Source organism: Sander lucioperca, chromosome 10 (assembly GCF_008315115.2).
Source record: "Sander lucioperca isolate FBNREF2018 chromosome 10, SLUC_FBN_1.2, whole genome shotgun sequence".
In the NCBI taxonomy this organism is placed as follows: Eukaryota; Metazoa; Chordata; class Actinopteri; order Perciformes; family Percidae; genus Sander; species Sander lucioperca.
In genome coordinates this window covers 10,349,597-10,370,073 of record NC_050182.1, presented here as the reverse complement: position 1 = coordinate 10,370,073, position 20,477 = coordinate 10,349,597, and the positions used below count along the sequence as shown (strand labels likewise).

General features: G+C 40.9%; 2 protein-coding genes and 1 long non-coding RNA gene across 4 annotated transcripts in view; 2 read left to right on the top strand and 1 right to left on the bottom strand.

The window, feature by feature from the left end:
- The window catches only part of lingo4b (leucine rich repeat and Ig domain containing 4b), a 23,716-nt gene extending 9,506 nt beyond the window's left edge, over positions 1–14,210 (top strand). The window contains exons 2-4 of one of the 2 annotated variants that reach the window (XM_036006076.1): positions 7,905–7,911; positions 10,768–10,883; positions 11,043–14,210. In XM_036006076.1, coding sequence (XP_035861969.1) covers positions 11,055–12,866 — 1,812 coding nt within the window. In that variant the 5' untranslated portion in view covers positions 7,905–7,911; positions 10,768–10,883; positions 11,043–11,054 and the 3' untranslated portion in view covers positions 12,867–14,210. Of the gene's footprint in view, positions 1–7,452; positions 7,634–7,904; positions 7,912–10,767; positions 10,884–11,042 lie in introns of those variants that run through there. The other variant, XM_031298468.2, reaches the window with a different exon arrangement.
- On the bottom strand, positions 1,021–20,309 carry LOC116049109. Its single transcript, XR_004104813.2, has 3 exons — positions 20,299–20,309; positions 10,099–10,103; positions 1,021–1,190 (listed from the first exon to the last, which is right to left on the bottom strand). It is a non-coding gene; the product is annotated as an uncharacterized LOC116049109 (long non-coding RNA).
- The window catches only part of si:ch211-113g11.6 (uncharacterized protein LOC559008 homolog), a 42,593-nt gene continuing 42,196 nt past the window's right edge, over positions 20,081–20,477 (top strand). Inside the window, exon 1 of the mRNA XM_031298467.2 lies at positions 20,081–20,477. Within this exon, the coding sequence (XP_031154327.1) occupies positions 20,399–20,477 (79 nt within the window). The 5' untranslated portion in view covers positions 20,081–20,398.

Below are 20,477 nucleotides of genomic sequence, written 5' to 3'. Positions count from 1 at the left end.
TACCATTTCAAAATAAGCTACGAGTAAAATTCATAGCATTCAGATGAAATGAATGTGTTTCGACGTGTAGGCACAGAGGCAAACAATTAATATAATCCTATTTGTCACAGACACAAGCTCGCAGCCACACCGACACACACTTTTCTTTATCTCTCCCCCCACATGCCACCAAGGCAAACACACCCAGTGACATTAGTATTCATGGGTCTGCATTTTCCTCACAGCCCATTAAAAAAACAATCCAATTAGAAATGGCTTTATTGACCTCCACACAGTGTGTAAAATGTTTTGCAGTGAGCGCAAATATGATGTAATGTGAAAATGAATTATGTGAAGATTACATTCCTCCACCACAAACTGGATTATGAGGTAACGACAGGGGTTCACCTGTCATCTTGGCCAATATGATCTTGGTGTACCATATTGTATCACTTAATTCCAAGGATGTGACTATGTTAAAACAATGAAAAATGAATGTTTTTCCTAACATCTGTTTTTGAGACCAAAATGTCTTGTTTGGTTTTCAAAGCAGCTTGTGTTCATTGTTGATTATTGCAATAATAGTAGCAATACAGTCTGAGACTAATACAGTAAACCATGCTAATTATAGCCTCTGATAGGTTGATTATCGTTCAACCTGCAGATCAGATATTAAAGACAAACTGAAAAGAACTGTAAAGAAATATAAACTCTAATTCATTCTTCAGCTATTGTGCATATTTTTCCATTTTTTTAAAAGACTATAGGCCTACATCTGTTTTGGACACATTTGTGCAAACTGTCTAATCCTCAAGACTCACACTTCCCAATGGCAATGGTTGATTGACAGCTAAGAGCTGTTAACTGGAGAATGTCAAACTGTATGTCCTGCAAACTTTGATATGCGGCATTCATTTCCCTTCTCAAACAAGTCCACATCCTCAGTTATCTATCTTTAAATTGAGGAACCTCTGTGGGTTTGTGTGTCCATGTGCAGTACAGCAGCGGGGGCGAGGAGTTGCAACTTTAGCTGACGGTTCTTAAAAGCAGACAATGGGAGCATTGAGCTCATATACTGGGCATTACGGTAGCTGCTCAGTACAGGGAGATAGTACCGTCCAATCGCAGACAAGAGTTACTGGCTGGGTCACACATTTGCAGGCGGGCTTCAAATTACCGTAACTCCTAGACTGTTGGTGCTATCGTAAAAACTTCCGTTTTTCAGTTTTTCTTCCGTAAAAAAACAGAAACTGAAAGCAGAGAATGAGAGCTTTCCGCCCATATGTAACATTACAGTAGGATCAGTATCACAGGCTGCGGCTGTCGCCATGTACCGGTGAGGAGAAAGTAGAAGAGAGTAGTAGTAGTAGAGAGAAGAGTGCACGTAGCAAACAGTTGTAGTAGAAAGACGACGAATAACGACAGAAAACTATATTTTTGGAGTTTATTGACAGTTTTGAGTCAACTGACCATCTTTTTTTGTGAGAGGTGATAAAGTCATCCAGAGTGAGAGTCATGCACAGTGAGAAAAGCACCCGAGAGGCTCATTGGGTTAGGGTTAACGTTAGTCCGAGTGGGTCTGTCTGCAGCTCGAGAGGAACTACTTCAGAGGGTTACACTTAACTTGAAGGTATCTACATAAGAGTGACATGACACTGTCGTGAACGTGTCATAAACATTATAAACAAGTCATAAACGTTTTTGACATAACGCTTCTTTTGGTAAGTGTAATTCGGTTTTTGTCATGACAAGTTATGGTTAGGGTTAGAGTTAGGGTTCAGGTGTCTTGACTGTGTCATGACAGGGTCATGTGTCATGACAGGGTCATGTCACTCTTATGTAGATACCTTCAAGTAAAGTGTTACCAATCTTTCTTTCCTAGTTCAGTTCTGACTTTGGGAACAACAAAATGAAAACAAGTCTTGTGAACGGAGATTGTAATTTCCATAATTCAAATTGAAGTGACTGCTCTAATTTGAAAGTGCATCAATAATAGAAACAAGAAGTGACTGTGTAATAGAAAATAGTTAGCATTATTAACACTGTAACAGGACACTTATATGACCACGCTCCACGCAGGGTGAGAAATACACGTCCACATTACAAATGCTATTATCTAATCTGCAAGTAGCCATACCCCCGTTCCAAATAGTTTTGAACGGGCACTGCACTGGTCAACCAAATGCAAAGCCATGTGTGCATTTACAACATTCCACATTTCAGGAGAACCTATCATGCTGTTTAGTTTGTATTCCATTAAGAGTGGAACATTCCCAATTATTCCCAGTAGACGTTACTTTCCATTCAGGATATGTCAACACCTGCTGACTCATTGGCAGCTCTTGCACACTCAGTTCTGTGTTCACCCTGCATTGAAAAAAAGAGGGGGTCTAGTTAGTGTTAGCTTTCTTTCTTTCATGTCCACCATATTTCAATAACAAAACTCTTACTTCTACTTTTGTATCTGTCACAGACTCCTCTTGTAGTGGGAGGGGAAAGTTTCCTATGTTCTTTCTCTTGACATTTATTTGTTTATTTAACATAAATGCGGCTCCCCGACAAACCCAAAGGGGAAAGACCAGGGGACTTTTGTTTTCCTGACATGCACCCGACAGCTGTTCTGCCAGCAAACCTTTTAATATTTTGCTGCTTGTATGCAAGAAGTCTCAGGGGCCGTCACAATGCAGCAGGTGCCAGAAACCCAAAAAAAATAGAAACACACTCATATACACACACACACACACACACACACACACACACACACACACACACACACACACACACACACACACAAAACGCACACACGGACACACTCCATCACAGACTCAAACAAACTTAACAATTCGAGCACACACATTCACACAGAAAACACACAAAAGTGCAAAGACAAAAGCACACGCTCTGCGATCCCTGCACTGTTGTTCTGTTCCAGCCGCTTTAATTGGGGATTTGAGCCTAGCTCTTGTCTTTCTCACTGTGACGAGCTAAAAATAGCTCTTTGACAAGTGTCAGAAAACCCAGCCGGGCTCAGACTGTGCATTCCCTGTCAGATGGGCTGCTTGGCACAGGGTTTCATGCTCATGACTTCTAAACTCAGAAGCAAAACAAAGACTGTCACCCTGCGGCCCATGTGAGGTCATGTTCCCGTTTCATGCACCTGTTGCAAAGGAGGTTTTTTTCGCCTGAAATCACGCTGTGTCTGTCTGTCTTGCTTTTAACATTTTGCTGCAGGCTCCCAAGTAACAGGCAGAGATTGGGCGTTGAGGAACGGAAAGTAAGGTAAAACATAAAAGCATTGAGCTCAGAGAGAGAAAGAGAGAGCTAATGAAGCCATAATGTAGGTGAGAAGAAGAGTTCAAGTCAACTGAGGATCATTGCCTGTTCATTGCTCCTGGCCCTGTTACGTCAAGATAATGATGTGTGTCGCTGTTCACTGAAGCACTCTGTTGATTACGATCCTGAGCAGGAATCATGTTAGCAGTTTGGTGAAGGTGATAGACACTAAAACAATGTTCCATCAGAGCTGAGCTGTTGAATGGAGCGATTATTATGAGCATCATAATGAGCAAACAAACACTGCTACGCATGTTGATTGAAACACTTGGTCACCACAGACACACACACACCAAAAAACACCAATGAAGTGAGTCTTAATACAATAATGTTTGATTGTTTTCTGTTTTCATTAGTAGTTTGATTAATATAATCCTTTCGTAATCCTAACCATAGAGGAAACATAGTGTGGAGATCCACGTGATGACTAAATGTGCAGCTGTGTGCAGTCGGTAAAGACAGTTTTAATTTTAACACAGGGTGGCAACTGTCCACAGATTGATGTAAGGCGATAAGGGCCCGAGCGGAGAGACTTGATGAGTTTTTCCTGATGACAGAGGAGAGAAGGCAAACGGAGCACAGTCAGGGTTGAATTATTTCAAAGAATTAAGCGTCAGTGGGAGTTCACCCAAAAGCCGGCTGGACTCTGCCAAAGGATTGTCTGAAGAGAAGTTACGTCCGATTGTATGCATTTTGGCATCGTGAGGGTTTGTTTGATAAGAGCATGCTCCTGCTAGGCGTCAGCAGAGTGGATGTTTTAATTAAGTTATGCAAAAAGGTTACAGGGACATCAATTGGCCGTTTCATGTTGGGCCGGACTGTGTAAGCAAATGCAAGAACCACCCAGATGGAAAGACTTCCCTCAGTAACAAAATAACCTTATTATTAAACTGAACTGAACAGAAATGACTATTGGACTTCTCTGAAAATAATGCAAGATGTAGAAAAAGCAGGAAGGTGAATTTGATTTCTAAAAGCTCAGCCTAGGATCACCAAATGGTGTATGAATAACACGTCAATTTCTGAAGTCTAACCCTAACCCTAACCAGACTTACATTTTGACGTAGTATAAAAAGGTTCCTATGATAAATTTGTATGATATTCTACGGTCAGTCATAAGTTAACCAGTCACATGACAGTTAGGTTTAGCGGTCTTTACAGTTAAATTTAGTGTTGAAAAAGTTACTGTGAGCCGGGTAAAGGTCGCTGTGAGGTTACGGTCGTTCAGCGAGTTGAGTTTAGCCGACAAAAGGTGAGTGTCATGCGGCAGCGACAGTAAGGATTTAGGGTTAGTTAAAGGTGCTCTAAGCGATGTCACATACAGCATACATCTCCTCACTATCTGATAGCTGCCTGTCCCCTGAACACACTGTAAAAAAAACGTGGTCTCTGTAGACAGCCCAGGCTCCACAAACGGCAACAAAAACAAACTGCGCCAACCTGCACCACGAAACATAACAAACAGTGTTCCAGCATTCCAGCCAATAACTGACAAGAAGGATTTGGGGGTGGAGGTTGGGGGGTTAGTGCGCGGAAGCACGGAAGGGAGGGGGAGGGGATGGGATGAGGAGGAGAGAGGGGCGAGCTAGCCTTAGAGCACCTTTAAGGGTTAGTGTTAGACATTAGCCACACTGTATACTAAATTTACTAAAATTTCACAGTATTTTACTGTTTTAATGTTATACAGGATCATACTGTGAATGGCAATGCATTCTGGGAGAAAATAGTAATATTACAGCACTATCTGCGATTGTTACAGATTACAGGTATTTACTGTTAATACCAATGCATCTTGGGGAAATAAAGGACACTGCAGCCAGTATATTACTGTAAATTCAAATAATATAGTATGAAACTGTATGTCTATTTACAGTAAAATACCATAAATGTGTGCTTATATGTATGCTAAAACAATATGCTTACTATAAATAAACAGTAGCTTACTGGCGAAGCTGCTGCCAGTATATTACTGTAAATGTACGTGGAAAGTTTTACAGTGCACCAAAACGACTAGTTAGATTAGAACAAATATTTTGGTTTGGGTTAAAACACTGGAACCCTTAAATAGTGCTCCCGGGACGGCTAGCCAACTATCAGTTAATTATTAAACCGAATTAAACAGAAATATTCTACAAACTTCTAAGAAATGACAAGGTGGAGAGGGGAACAAAGCCGGAATAAGTGTGACAGAGCTAAAGTGTTACATCAGTTGTGCAATGTTTTAATAATTTAATAGCAATTAAACACCTACTTGCTACTTTTTGTTTCTCCAAACCTCTGCTTTTAATTTCTGAGACGTTCTGGTCTTATTTCTGTCTATTGTTGGACTTATTTCCAGCCTTTAATTTACAGGGTTATTCAAAGTTTATAAGCATGATTTAAAGTTGGAAACTACAAGAACAAAGACTATCCTGATGGTAGGAGTATTCTGAATAATTGGTAACACTTTACTTGAAGGTATCTACATAAGAGTGACGTGACACTGTCATGAACACATGACACAGTCATGACACCTGAACCCTAACTCTAACCCTAACCATAACTTGTCATGACAAAAACCGAATGACACTTACCAAAAGAAGCTTTATGTCATAAACGTTTATGACTTGTTTATAATGTTTATGACACGTTCACGACAGCGTCATGTCACTCTTATGTAGATACCTTCAAATAAAGTGTAACCGAGTAATTCCTAAAAACATCATGGTTATAAACAGATTCCTTTTCATTTGACATGAAGCACTTCTGTGTTCTGAGTTATCTTTGCAGCAGCTGCCTTTAGGTTCGTCCCCTTGAGACCAAAGATCTCTTCTACAGTGGAGACCTGGCCAAAAATAGCAGCAAAGCGGAGTGTCAACAATTAACATAAAAGCACATAGATTTCACTAACAAAAATAGTCGGATAAAAACATTTGCACACACAGAGAGCCTCAACAGATTTCAACATAGTTTTGAACTCATTTACTTACAATGTTTTGCAGCTTAAGATCAATCTGTAGGTTACACTTTACTTGAAGGTATCTACATAAGAGTGACATGACACTGTCAGGAACGTGTCATAAACATTATAAACAAGTCATAAACGTTTATGACATAACGCTTCTTTTAGTAAGTGTCATTCGGTTTTTGTCATGACAAGTTATGGTTAGGGTTAGAGTTCATGTGTCATGACAGTGTCATGTCACTCTTATGTAGATACCTTCAAGTAAAGTGTTACCAATCTTTCTTTCCTAGTTCAGTTCTGACTTTGGGAACAACAAAATGAAAAGAAGTCTTGTGAACGGAGATTGTAATTTCCATAATTCAAAATGAAGTGACTGTTGTCCGCTCTAATTTGAAAGTGCATCAATAATAGAAACAAGACGTGACTGGGTGTAATAGAAAATAGTTAGCATAATTAACACAGTAACAGGACACTTATATGACCACGCTCCACGCAGGGTGAGAAATACACGTCCACATTACAAATACTATCTATTCCCTCACTTTCTAATTTGACGGACGGAGTCAGTCCTGGCCGGGACTCAGGGGTCAAGGCCTTTGACTGTAGCTTTTGGTGTGTAGGGACGCAGAGGAGGAGCAATTCTGAGCCCTGATTGGCTGGAAGGGCTGAGCAACAGACAGCTCAGCCGCCTGAGATATCACGCACCTGCCAGTCTTTGTCTCTCACAAGTTGGCTCAGCTGGGGATCAACGCATTTAAATTGCGATCCCCGCCCATGTATAACACAGATAGGAAACTAAGGAGACTGATACAAGTTCTTGAAGGCTAAAAGCCAAAGTTTGATTCCAATAATAATTCATGTTTGAAAGTTTGCACGCAATGAAGAGAGAGGTTGAAAATGTGTCTAAAAAAGCAGTAAGACTGCCATGGGACAATAAATGTTTTAGGCACTTCCACTTTATCAAGTTGGAAAACCTCAAAGGTCACATGTGACCTTTAAATTAAGACTTGTTTTACAGAAACAACTAAAATTGTAATATAGGGTTTTTGGAGATTGTTTTACTACAGCTGTGGCCAAGAAAAGCTCCCCCTGATCAATCATAACTGGCTGAACTTTAACAAAAAGCCAGTATCGGTGTCTGGCGCGTCTGCACTCTGATATATCGGTCAAACAGGAGTCCTGGGAGTCTAGCACAAGTGTTGGGTTGTGAGTCAGCCACTATAAGAGCTGTTTCCATGAGGAGCAGGGATGAGATAAAGACTGTGCAGCTCTGGGACTGTCGACAACTCTGCCACTCAGAGGATAGGCTGCAGCGACGGATCTCCACACTATGGAAACTGTCTGATGGTGGAGAGTGAGAAGCTGCAGCTGCTGCAGGTTGGACTTGGTCTGGCATTTGTCTTAGCTGTATTTGTTGAAGTATAAAATATAATATTTCTGTTTGTTATGAAACAACTTTGCTCTTATATTTGAATGTAGTTTATGTTTTGGGCTTTGAGTTTTTCTGTGCAGTTGTGGGACATTATAGGTGCTGTGTAAAGAATTAGAGTTGATTTTTTAAGGTTAGTTACCTTTGTTATGCGTACTGTAGCAGGTCTCAGCTGTGGTTGTTGGAGAGCAGAATACATAATTTACATCACATACTTTCTCAGCTGGTTATTCAACTAGAAAGGCCAGACACTGGCAGAGTAATGTTATTATGTAATATTTCACCGTGCAGTGTTTCACATTAGTGGGGTCTTTTTTGACTACTTTCTTCAAAAATGTGCAGGTTGCTTTTATTCTTTACTTTTCATCTGTTGATTTGAAAAGTCGGTTTTGATCCGTCTCTTGACGATCGTTCATGATTTAGGATTTTATCTGGTTTTGAGCACATTTTTCTCAATTTGGCAACTCTGTTTCCATGTCTTCTAAACTGAATTGTGATTTTTTTTTTTTTTGTGATCTTCATTATTCAACCCCATTGTATTATTTAAGTATATTCTCAGCTGGCTACTCCTAACTTCAGATGAATGATTTCATAACTCCAACTTTTATTTAGTATGCTTTCCATTAACCTCAGTAACTAGAGCAGATTAGGCATCATTTCGTGAAATGTTTGACATTAGTTTCTCACCGTGAAATAAAGCAAAACATAATGTTATTAATTCAAATATATGGGATTATTTTGGAATCTAGATTTGGTCCAATTTAAAGGTGCTCTAAGAGCTGTTACACACCAACCAGACGGCCGACCGTCGGCAGAAAAGGCAGTCGGACTGATCAGTCGGGTCCCCGAGGTCCAAAAAAATGACTCAAAACACACTGAGGCGACGCCGACTTGAGCGTACGCTCTGCGCGTGCACGAAACGTAATACGTCTCCATAGCAGCAGGCGGCGCTTCTCTGTATTGTTTCCCAGAAAATGAAAACCAGCAGCTGATAGGATGAACGCGCCACGTGGGTCTTTTTTCTCCGGAAAATCACAGCCAGACTGTCATGGCGGCTTGTTCAGAATACGATCTCATATTATACTAAGATAGTTCACCGAAACGTGTTTCTGAAAATATTTTAAGCGAGAAATAGGCCATACAGTTGCTGACTCTGTCTTTATTTCAGATCGACAAAGGTCAGTTTAAAAGATTTTCGTCAGATTTCGAGAGGCTTAGTCACGGTCATCCCGCTCCCCATTTCCGGGTGAGTCCCGACTGCCCTGTCTCCGACTGAGCATGTCAGGTCGGCCAAACTAAAGACCGACAGCTCCTCCGACGGCACGGAACACACCGAACAGACTGGAGTCACTGACCTCGCCAGATTGTCCAACGACCGATAATCGGGTTGGTGTGTCAGCGCCCTAAGAGATGTCACGCGTTTTTTAGGCTACAACATTTTTTGTCACATACAGCAAACATCTCCTCACTATCCTAGCTGCCTGTCCCCTGAACACGCTGTAAAAAACCGCGGTCTCTGTAGACAGCCCAGGCTCCACAAAAGGCAGCAAAAACAAACTGTGCCAACCTGCACCACGAAACATAAACAGTGTTCCAGCGTTCCAGCCAATAACTGACAAGAAAGATTTGGGGGTGGGGATTGGGGGGTTAGTGCGTGCAAGGGAGGGGGAGGGGACGGGAAAAGGAGGGAGGGGCGAGCTAGCCTCCGTTTTGTTTGACTATACTTTGAACGTCAACAAGAAGTGACATCACCCAACATCGCTTAGAGCACCTTTAAGGGGTTGTTTCTTTATACAGTGTCACAAGCTAGGTCAAGTAACCGGCCCAAAATCTCAAATTTACAGCTTTTACAGCATACTCTACAAATAGACTTTTAACACAAATATATCCTTAAAGAGCACAAAACCTCAGGAAGAGCGACAGAATATGGGTCCATCTTCCAGGACAAACAAAAATGCAATAAATCTTGTATATAAAGGGTAGACAGAAATACCATCTTTTCCCCAATTTGTTTACATTGTTTACTGTTTTCAAATGGTGTACTGTTGATTTTTTGGTGTATAAACTCATTTTATTCTGAAAATCTATATCACCCTTGCCCTGTTGCTGGCTCTGGCTCCTGTTGGCATGCCTAAATCCAGATGCCTGGCCCAGGGGGCAAAGCTTTCATGCCGCTGAGGCCTCATCTGTCGCCCATGAGGCTACACGCACTCATACTTTATTATATCTTTTAGGGCAGATCATATGTGGAAACTTCCACTGGCGTTAAGCACTGTTTATGGTACTTTTCCAGTCTTTGGGAGGATGAAATGAGATGTATTCTTTGATAATCAGTTAAGTATAGGATTTTGTTGTCTGCGGTAGAGAGATGTAGGCTGGTCTTATCAGCTGCGACATCTCCTTCACGCTGGACACTTTCTGGTACCCAATGTGTACTTTTTTTGTGATAGCTGCCATATCAAATGACAAGTTGAAAAACACCAGAAATCAATTATGGAACATTGTCAGCTTTGTCTTGGTCTTCATCAGGCACCTGAGGACTCTTGGGATAGAAGAGTTTAATATGGCAATGGCTGCCAAATATTCAACAAACAGCAAGCTCAAAATGCAAGAAACAATTAGAATTAGTTTGTCTTTCCTTCACTTGATATCAACATTGGTACCCTAGTCACTCTTCTCCACGAGACCAGCTGGCACAAAATGAATAATATAAAACCAGGGTAGGGCTGCCTACTCAGAAAGTTGTGTTTGTAGCTGGTTTTTAATTCATCTGGTTTGTCCTGGTTTTCCATTAGCAGAACAATACAAGTTGAAGCACCAAGCTGATCAGATGGAAGGTTTTCTTATTTCTATTTTACCAGAAGCTGATGCTTATGGACATAACACTGAACCAATAGACAGATGGCACATTTCCTCAGTCACTGTGGTGGAGGTAGATGAATTTAAACCGAAGGCTGTTTATATCCACCCTCTAAACCAAGTGTTTTTGGATGCTGTTTTGTGTTTAACACTAAGTTAAACGTAAAAGCTTTAAAAACATTGTTCAACAAGTCTTGTTTTTCTCTCTCTGTGTTCTGTCCAGGCCACTCTAAAGGGCATGTTTTTGATGGAACTGCATCTCTACAGAGGACTTGACTCAAGTCTAATTCCATCTTGACTGCCACTGGCTATGAGAATCTGCACTCTGAGACTGAAACGGTATGTCTTGACGCAATTTCAGACTTAATGAGGAAATAAATGAAATTCAAAGTTTTAACACTATTTATTTGAAAAAAACATGAGATTAAACATGAACATTCCCGCGTTATTTTCCAAAAACATCAGAGCTAATGTCTTTATGTGTGTGTCTCTTCTCAGGCTGGGAGTAAGATGTTTGTGGAGTCAGTCGTCCGATGGGGGGCTTGGAGCATTCTGCTTCAGTTTGGACTGGGAGTATCTGCAGGAAGCTGTCCTCCACGCTGTGTGTGTCGACCTGAGGCGAAAGAAGTGATCTGCTCCGGAAAACATTTGAACTCAGTGCCAGAAGGCTTTTCTGGTGATGCCAGGCGTTTGGATTTATCCCACAATAAGATTAAGACTGTTGGGCGCCGCCAGTTCTCTGGTCTCCTGCAACTTCAAGAGTTGGATCTCAGTGATAACATAATCTCCATGATTGAGGTGGAGGCTTTCCAGGGCCTACCGAATCTCAGGACACTTCGGATTAAGAATAATCGACTCAAGATTATCCCAGTAGGGGTGTTTTCTGGCCTATCCAGTCTGCGCTGTCTGGATTTGAGCCAGAATGAGATTCTGGTCTTCCTGGACTACACCTTCAAAGAATTGGTGAACCTGCAAACGCTGGAAGCCGAAGAGAATGACTTGGTCTTCATCTCCCAGCGGGCTTTCTTTGGTCTGCAGAATCTACAGGAGCTCAATTTAGATCGCAGCAACCTGACCTCGGTTCCTACCGAGGCATTGTCCCAACTCCAGAGCCTGACCCATCTTCGCATACTACGCCTCACCATTTCTACACTCCCCAACAACGCTTTCCGACGGCTACACCGTCTTCGTAGCCTCCTGATTGCAAACTGGCCAGCATTGGACAATGTGGCTAGCAACAGCCTGATTGGTCTTAATCTGACCTCACTTGTCATCAGCAGCTGCAACCTAAGTGCTGTTCCTTACTCAGCATTTCGTCATCTGGTGTATCTTCGCTACCTGGACCTGTCCTATAACCCCATCACTGTTATCCAAGGTAATCTGCTAGGTGACCTCCTGAGACTCCAAGAGTTACACCTAGCAGGGGGGAGCCTGCTAAGAATAGAGCCAGGGGCCTTTAGGGGACTGGCCTACTTCCGCATGCTCAATGTGACCTCCAATCAGCTCACTACTTTGGAGGAGAGCGTCTTCCACTCTGTGGGGAACCTTCAGGTTTTGCGGTTGGATGGGAATCCCCTAGCATGTGACTGCCGGCTTCTCTGGGTGGTCCGTCGTCGATTGCGCTTGAACTTTGATGAACATCAGCCCTCTTGTTTGTCTCCTGATGCAGTGAGACATCGTGAATTCAGAGACTTCTCAGAGAAGGAGCTCCCGAGGCTCTTTATCTGCCGCCCTGCCCGTATAATGGACCGCAGGCCGCAGGAGGCGAGAGTAGAGGAGGGCACGACAGTTATCTTCTCCTGTAAGGCTGATGGGGATCCATTCCCATCTATCACCTGGATCTCATCCCATAAGAATGTGGTTTCTCCAACAGGACGAATCAGAGTTTTGCCCAATGGTACTCTAGAAGTGCGTTTTGCCCAAGTTCAGGACAGTGGCACATATCAGTGCCTGGCGGGCAATGCAGCCGGCAATGATAGCCTGACTGTCGGTCTGTACGTGAAGGGGCTCCCTCGTAACCGAACCATCCCCTTCTTCTCAGAGGAGGGCTGGGTAGAGCCTTCAGACTCCCAAGCTGCCAACTCCTCAGCTCAAATGGCCAAACCATACCCATTTGACGCGAAGACCCTGATCATCGCCACCACCATGGGCTTCCTGTCTTTCCTTAGCTCAGTGGCCATCTGCTTTGTCTTCATGTTCTTCTGGAGCCAGAGCAAAGGTCAGATCAAGCACACAGCAACTATTGACTTTGTTCCCAGGTCTTCAATGGGTGGTGGAGGGGACGGAGGTGACGGTGGCAGGTTCACCATGAAACTTATTTAAAGCCAAGGAAGAGGTGAAAGGGGCCTCCATATTGACTGAGTTATTCTGCACTATGGACCCTCCCTATTGGAACACTCAAGGACAGAGACCCAAATTCATAGGCCCCTTTTGAAGGCAAATCAGAGCCAGTTTGTTGGGCTTGTGCTAGCCCTCTTCTAATTTTAGAGTGGGAAGTTACATCTCAGCACCCACTTTGCTAATGAATGAATATCTCATGATCTTGGAAATGATCTAAATATGTAACAGATTGTCAGCAGAGCTCTCTCATGGTTGCTGTGCATTTGTTTTCAACATTTTCTTTGAATAAGCAAATGACCACTTACCTAGCACGGGTGTAATTTTTACACAGCATGTAATTATACAATAGTTTTAATTTTCACAGATTTTGGGATTAACACAAGGACGGTTTGAGTTTGACACTGGTGTATGCATTGTCAAAACATATCAGGTGCTTGTTTACTCATCTATATTGTACATAAGTAAGTGTAAGTGTGTTCAGCTTTATGTCTTCACTTGCCAATACAAGCCAAGTAAACATTTGCCCTTTTGACCCTCCGGTTGCTATTTCTGCTTACCAACAGAGAAACTTGTCAAAGACTGCCAATTCAGCAATGACTGTAAGTGTATGTGACCACAAATCTTTTGATACTTGCAATAAATATTATATGGAATAGACTAGCCAAATAATTTATGATCCTCAAATGGTTAAACTTTGGACATTTTGGAACTTTGCAATATGCTTCTGTTATGCTGCATTGGAGATGTGCTTTCTGTTATGGGTACGGCTTACTTTACATGATGATGCTAGCAGTGCAAAGGGAATGATAATGTACGTAGGAATGTATCCTTTCCCATTGTCATACTTAAAACAAGTTTGACAGGTCCAATTTGGATAACTGTCTTTTTTTTGTAACATATGTTATCATGTAATTACAATAGATGACTCTTTGTTCCATCAGAAGATGCTATGATTTCTCCTTTTTATATTCAAGGAACCACTTTTTTATTTTTTCCCCACACAAAACACTGACAAATATGTGCCTCAGTTACATTCTCACCATCGACAGAGAGAATGCTCACCTGATCATTGTTATCTTGTAAATATTTAGGTCAAGGCCGTTTGTGTGCGCTGGGTTTATCATTTTATCTAGTTCTGGGGATTAGTGTCACTCAAATACTGCACTCTTGTTGTGTATAAACTGTGTAACTGTGTAGATGCTCTACGCACAAAGCAATGCTTTATTATGCCAGGAGCAGAGGAGGCAAATGATGCAGATATTCAGCATTGACAGATTTGTTTTATATGCTATCTTGTACTATATTAAATGCTTATGTTTAAACCTGCCTTGTGTGTGTGTGGATTGCCTTGAATTGTTTTTTTTTTTAATGTAAAATATTTTGGAACGTCATCACAAGGGTAAAAAAAAACTGATCCAATCATCTCAAAACCAATCCCTCAGTGGATCTTCTTCTGAAATGACTCAATTGTTTGGAAATTGGCAAGAGATTTTCTTGTATAACCAAAGCACTTAATCTCTGCACTGTGAGTCCATTATGAGGACGCTGTGTTGCAGTTGGAGACAGAAAGTGGTCTTGTTGCCACTTTATTAAGACAACAAAGCTACAGCTGGCAGTTATCCACACAAGTATGCTTGTCTTCTTGTGAAAGACGAAGGATTATGTGTGCAGAGGAATACCGTTGTGGCTTGTTTTTTCTCAGAGCCACGTTTACTCCTGCTGAAATATGAATGAATCTCTTTAGACATACTGTATACTGACAGTTGCTGTCTCCCCTGCTGCATATCCTTCACTGCCGCCTCCCCATTAAAAACAGAATACTGCTCTTGAAAGTGACAAACCAAACGTTAACCAATGAATTACCCTCGCTTCACCATAGTACAGTTTAAAGACTTGCAGTGCTTGCAAAGTGGATTCACTGGACAGGAAATCGTTTTGTCTGTAATGCAGTTCCCTAGAATAATCCCAAAAAAGAAGAAGAAAGAAAGGATACTAATAGTCAAATGCATGAGCAGAGATTAAAACCCTTTGGGATTACCTCTGCATGTCTCAATCTGGTATATAGGTCTGTCTGGCGGGTACTATCCTCCAGCTTGGCCTGTCACATTATCTATTTTAGTACAACTATTTGCTCCCATTGGACAGAAAGCCAAAGGGGCAGATTAAAGTGGTGTTTATAAGCCACTCCCCCCTTCCCCCCATGACTGGCATGCACACACCACTGAAAACATTATGGTCTCTTCGCATCTGCTTTTATGTTAGTGTCAGACTCCTCCTCTGGATTTACGGCTAAAACAGGAGCCATTCCTTACAAAACGAGATGCATTTTACATTCACATTGTAGGCATTTGGCTGACACTCTCATCCACAGTGTCAGGGGAATAGGCTTAAATGACTAGATGACCTCAATTACAAGCAGCTAACAGCAAGGGTGGCAAAGCTGAGAAAATGGAATAAGAAGTAAAAAGCAGGACTAGATTTTTCTTTTAGGTCTCGGTCCTGTGGTCTTGGGTTATTGTTTAGAAATACATTGTAATAAATATTATTTATGAGTTGTGTTTTTCCCTAGCAACTACGAACATGATCTACTTTTCTTGCTAAAATGTAAATTTCCATGCACTGATTTGTTTGAATAGGAAATGCATCTCTCTACTGGATGTAGTTCTCTATTCATCCTTTAAGACCTTTATCATTATTGTGGTCTGGAACATTTCTCAAATATTTATGCCTGAAGCCCTCACTGTCTCAGCTTGTCATTTTACCTGGTTCTGACTCAGGTGGAATCGACCTGAACTGGACGAAGGAGTCTCTACAACCCTTCAGCGAGGAGGCGAGCGGTGACAACAAGTCCTTGAAAAGATGAGAGAGAGGAGGAAAAACCTTTCTAGATGAATTACGGTGACAAACGTTTGCATGACTGTACATATTAATTAAAACAAAAAAAAAAAATTATTTCTGTAGGGGCTTCTAGAGGGGCTTCAAACAGTCAGACAATCCTGTTTGCACAAGAAATATCATTTTAATTTCTCGTATGATCAGTGACAGTAATGTTTATTACCAGAAAACTAAAATGTTGGATCATGGAAGAATAATGAAAATACAATTGTGCTGTTCTTACCTACCACCAGAGTGTTTGAGCTAGAGTCCAAGTCAAGTCTCAAGTCTTTGAGCTAGAGTCCAAGTTTAATAATTAACGTGATGGCAGCCAGCAGGACGTAAATGATTACTTAAATCGACTATACCACAAGTTTGTCAAACAAACAAAAGCTCATTCATCTTTTCATAACATCTAGCGAAGGACAGTCGGAGTTAGCCTCCTGTAGGTTGTAGCTAAAGCAAGAAGCAAGCTAACGTTAGCTGAGCTAAACATGTTTGCTAACCTATCAGGGTGTGTTTTCAAGGTGCCCGCTTAAAATCAGATGTGGTTAAGCCAGAACCCTGCATGTTTTGCATTTAACGGCTCTTGTTGTTCTATTAAGATTTTAAAGCCAAAGCTTCCGATGAATGGCACAGCAGCTGCCGCTGCGGTCGACATGTTTGTTGTCCTCTCTCACGTGTGGCCGCGCCCAGCAGATACATTACGTAATACGTCTTACATAGGTAGGTTAGAGGTTACGCAGGGAGGGAAACAAATTTAGCTCATCAGACATTTCTTAAAAAATTTAATATTCTTTACGAGTCCCACATCTCAAGTCCAAGTCAAGTCCAAGTCTTTTGAGGGCGAGTCTCAAGTCACTGTGTGTGTGTTCAAGTCTCAAACGCGAGTCCCTATCTCTGTTTACCACTAGTGGGGCAAATTAATGTTAATTTAGCCCTGAGCATGGCACCAGCGCACCACATGGTGTTACCTTCCACAAAAAGGTTTATCCTCTGTAGCTCTGATCTACATAAAAAATACAATGTATTAATATTATAATGGTAGCAATTTTGGGGTGGGAAACCATTTGTTTGTATTGTCTAGTCATGATGCTCTTGGCTAGTTAGGTAGATTTTTTTTGTATTTATTCTTTTGCATTTAATTGTTATTTTGGCAGGTAAGTTATTGTTTTTTGGGCATTTAGTCCATTTCTGGTTACTAGACTGTCTATATACTGTGAGACTACTTATCAATAAATGGCATTTAGACATGTAATATTATCAGTTACCCAGCAATCTTGGGTTTTGTGTTTTCCCTAAGGACACTTTGACATGTGTATTGATCCACCAACTGGTGGATGACTCTACCTCCTGAGCCAAAGCTGCCCTAGGTTAATGTTTTGGCCATGCCCAATCCACTGATGAAGGAAATAAAACAGCAGTTCAGTCATTAATCCTGCCTTTGTTGTCAGCTGATCCTGTGAGGTTATAGTAAATATGATTTTTTTTTGTACTATGTCCTGGTGTCCCGTATATGCTAGATGTAACAAATGGAAATGTTGACCTTTTGGTAACACTAGAGAAAGTGTCAGGGAATCACTAAAAACAGATTTAATTACCTTTGGAATATCAAGGTATCTACTAAATTACGAATTTTGAATTACTGGAATTGTTGGGTGGGTTGAGTGTGGTCTACACCTACTCTATCTGTAAATTGTCTTGAGAAAAATCTTGTTATGATTTGATACTATAGATAAAATTGAATTGAATTCAATGAATTAAATTCCATGGCAACCCATCCAATGGCTTTTCAAGATATTTCAATATCTGTATAAATAAAGGTTAATTCAAAAAAGACTTGTGCCTTTAACCATTATGAACAAAAACAAAAATGCAAACTAGTCAATTAGGGGTAACACTTTACTTGAAGGTATCGACATAATCGTGACGTGACACTGTCATAACTATGACATGACACTGTCATGAACGTTATATACAAGTCATAAACGTTTATGACTTCTATCATTAAGTGTCATTCGGTTTTTGTACTGACAAGTTGACATTGTTTGGGTTGTCTTGATTATGACAACTTGACATTAATCAAAGTGACATTACCAGAAGTTGTCTTGGTCATGACAACTTGACATTAAATTTGTTTGGGATGTCTCTGTAATGACAACTTGACATTAACCAGGATGACATTAAGTAAGTAAACTTTATTTATATAGCACCTATCACAGACAGAGTCACAAAGTGCTTTACATGCAGCAAGTTTAACAATTTAAAAAACATCATACAAACATAAATACAATGATAGTTCAGTCAAGTGAAAGCTTGTCTGAATAGGAGTGTCTTCAGCTGTTTTGTAAAAGAAACAATAGAATCGGCCACACGCAGCGACAGGGGCAGGGCATTCCACAATTTGGGAGCAACTGCCTGAAATTACCAGATTACCAAATTACATTACCAGAAGATGTATTTGTCATGACAACTTGACATTACATTTCTTTAGAGTGTCCTTATTAAGACAACTTGACATTTAATAGGATGACATTATGTCAAGTTGTCATGACAAAGACATCCTCTGGTAATGTCATCCTGGTTAATGTCAAGTTGTCATTACAAAGACATCCCAAACAAATTTAATGTCAAGTTGTCATGACCAAGACAACTTCTGGTAATGTCACTTTGATTAATGTCAAGTTGTCATAATCAAGACAACCCAAACAATGTCAAATTGTCATGACCAAAACCGAATGACACTTAATGACAGAAGTCATAAACGTTTATGACTTGTTTATAACATTTATGACACGTTCATGACAGTGTCATGTCATAGTTATGAGAGTGTCATGTCACGATTATGTCGATACCTTCAAGTAAAGTGTTACCCAATTAAGTCATCCTTCTGTCCTTTCTCCTGGAATTGTAACCTCAAAGGGAAAGCGCACCGCAGTGGATTTTCACCATGGAACCTTCTATCAGAGACAGCTAATCAGTGCAGTGTGCTAGGAAGGAGACAGAGGACTGCTGTTGTAATTATTTAGGAGGCAAAATCATTAGCTTGGAGTGATGAAACAGAAATTGAAAAGCTTGCTTCCGCTTCCATCTAGTGGTTGAAATATTCCCACTCCAGCATTGCACTGACTGCATAATACAAAATGACTGCTGAGTGAGGTCATATGTGCAACAGACTTGGAAGTTTAAACACAGAGGTTTCTTCATCATATGGTTTCTTCATCATACAGGATCATGTTAGACTGATGTTAAATCAGTAAGCAAGGCTAATAAAAAGAAAGGAATAAGGTCAATGCTGTGACTAATCTAATATGGATTAACTGTCTTGCTGAGCTTCCACATGTTAAGATAGCCACACACATGTATTTATCTCTCATGGTAAAACACTTTCCTGGCTGCTAAACACTAATTTAAGTACCAGTCATCTAGGCTTAAATTCACCCAATTAACAAGGGTACAGAATGTCCTTAATACAGCCTCAATACCATCTACGATTGGAATTAAATGTGCGTGAGGTAATGAGTAAAACAACTGAATTTGAAACCCCTTAGAGTTACATAAAAGTAAGGGGTTACATCTTTGACTGAACTCAAAGGTGTTGATTCAAAGGGCCACACTGAGAGACGATTAAGGCATTTGAAGTGCGTCAAACAGGTTTGTTTCTACTAAGGACCAACCTGTGTGAAACATATAGTGCTTTCTGATTCAAGGAAAGACAGGAATATCTCTCCAATGGCCTCGTGCTGACCTTTCCCTGTAAGAAGCATCTGTTTTGATTTCTTTCACTATCAGCCATTTACCATTTAGAGTGGTTACATTTTTTTTCAAATTTGAGTCAATCAATTTCACAAATGCAAACGCAGCAGAGCCAAACTGCTGATTCATTCCCATTCAGGCACGCAGGCATTATTGACACATATTGATTCAGTTGCTGGGGCAATGGCATTATTGGCTGTTGGTGTGAGGGCTTGTGTACAAATGCAAAATGGTCCTGAGAACGTATCATATAGGCTCACATATCATATCAGAATTCATTTGAAATGAGGAAATGTAGTCATTCTGCATATGCACAAGGAAGTGTCATTGGTTTTGTTACATGTTTGGCCTGATATCAGTAGCATTTACAAAAAGCTGGAACGTAGATGAGAAAATGATGTAGACTAGTGCTGATTGTAAAAAAAGAGGTCAAATGAAAATAGAATTAATCAAAACAAGATGAATGACATGATTTTTTTTAAATATCTGTGATTCGTGAATGTAAATCATCTCTCGCTATCAGCAACAGGTGTTACGCGTAATAATCCTACGCCTGTAATTATAAACCCAAAGTGATGCGTTTGTAGGCAATTTTTTGCAATCCTTTTCATTCTTGCATCCGTGCTAAAAGGCTTCACTCCCCCCTCTGCCTTTTGTTTCCGAGGTGGAGCCTGATACACCGACTTCTTCAAACTGAACTGCCGGCGAAGCAGACGGACAAGATAGGACCGGCACCAGCAGTCGGTGGCACAGATCTGGGACGAAGCAGATCGAAAGGAGGGACCATAAAGGCAGTTGCAAGGAAGAAAAAGGGATTTTGTGGAGCGCTTTGTACGATTGAATAATTTTACAAACCGGCTACACACGGTACAGCTTCAAGAAAGATGAATTATTTCATCCTGCTGTCGCTTTTTGCCACGATTATCACCGGAAAGTCACCTCGGCTGAAATTTGTTCTACACG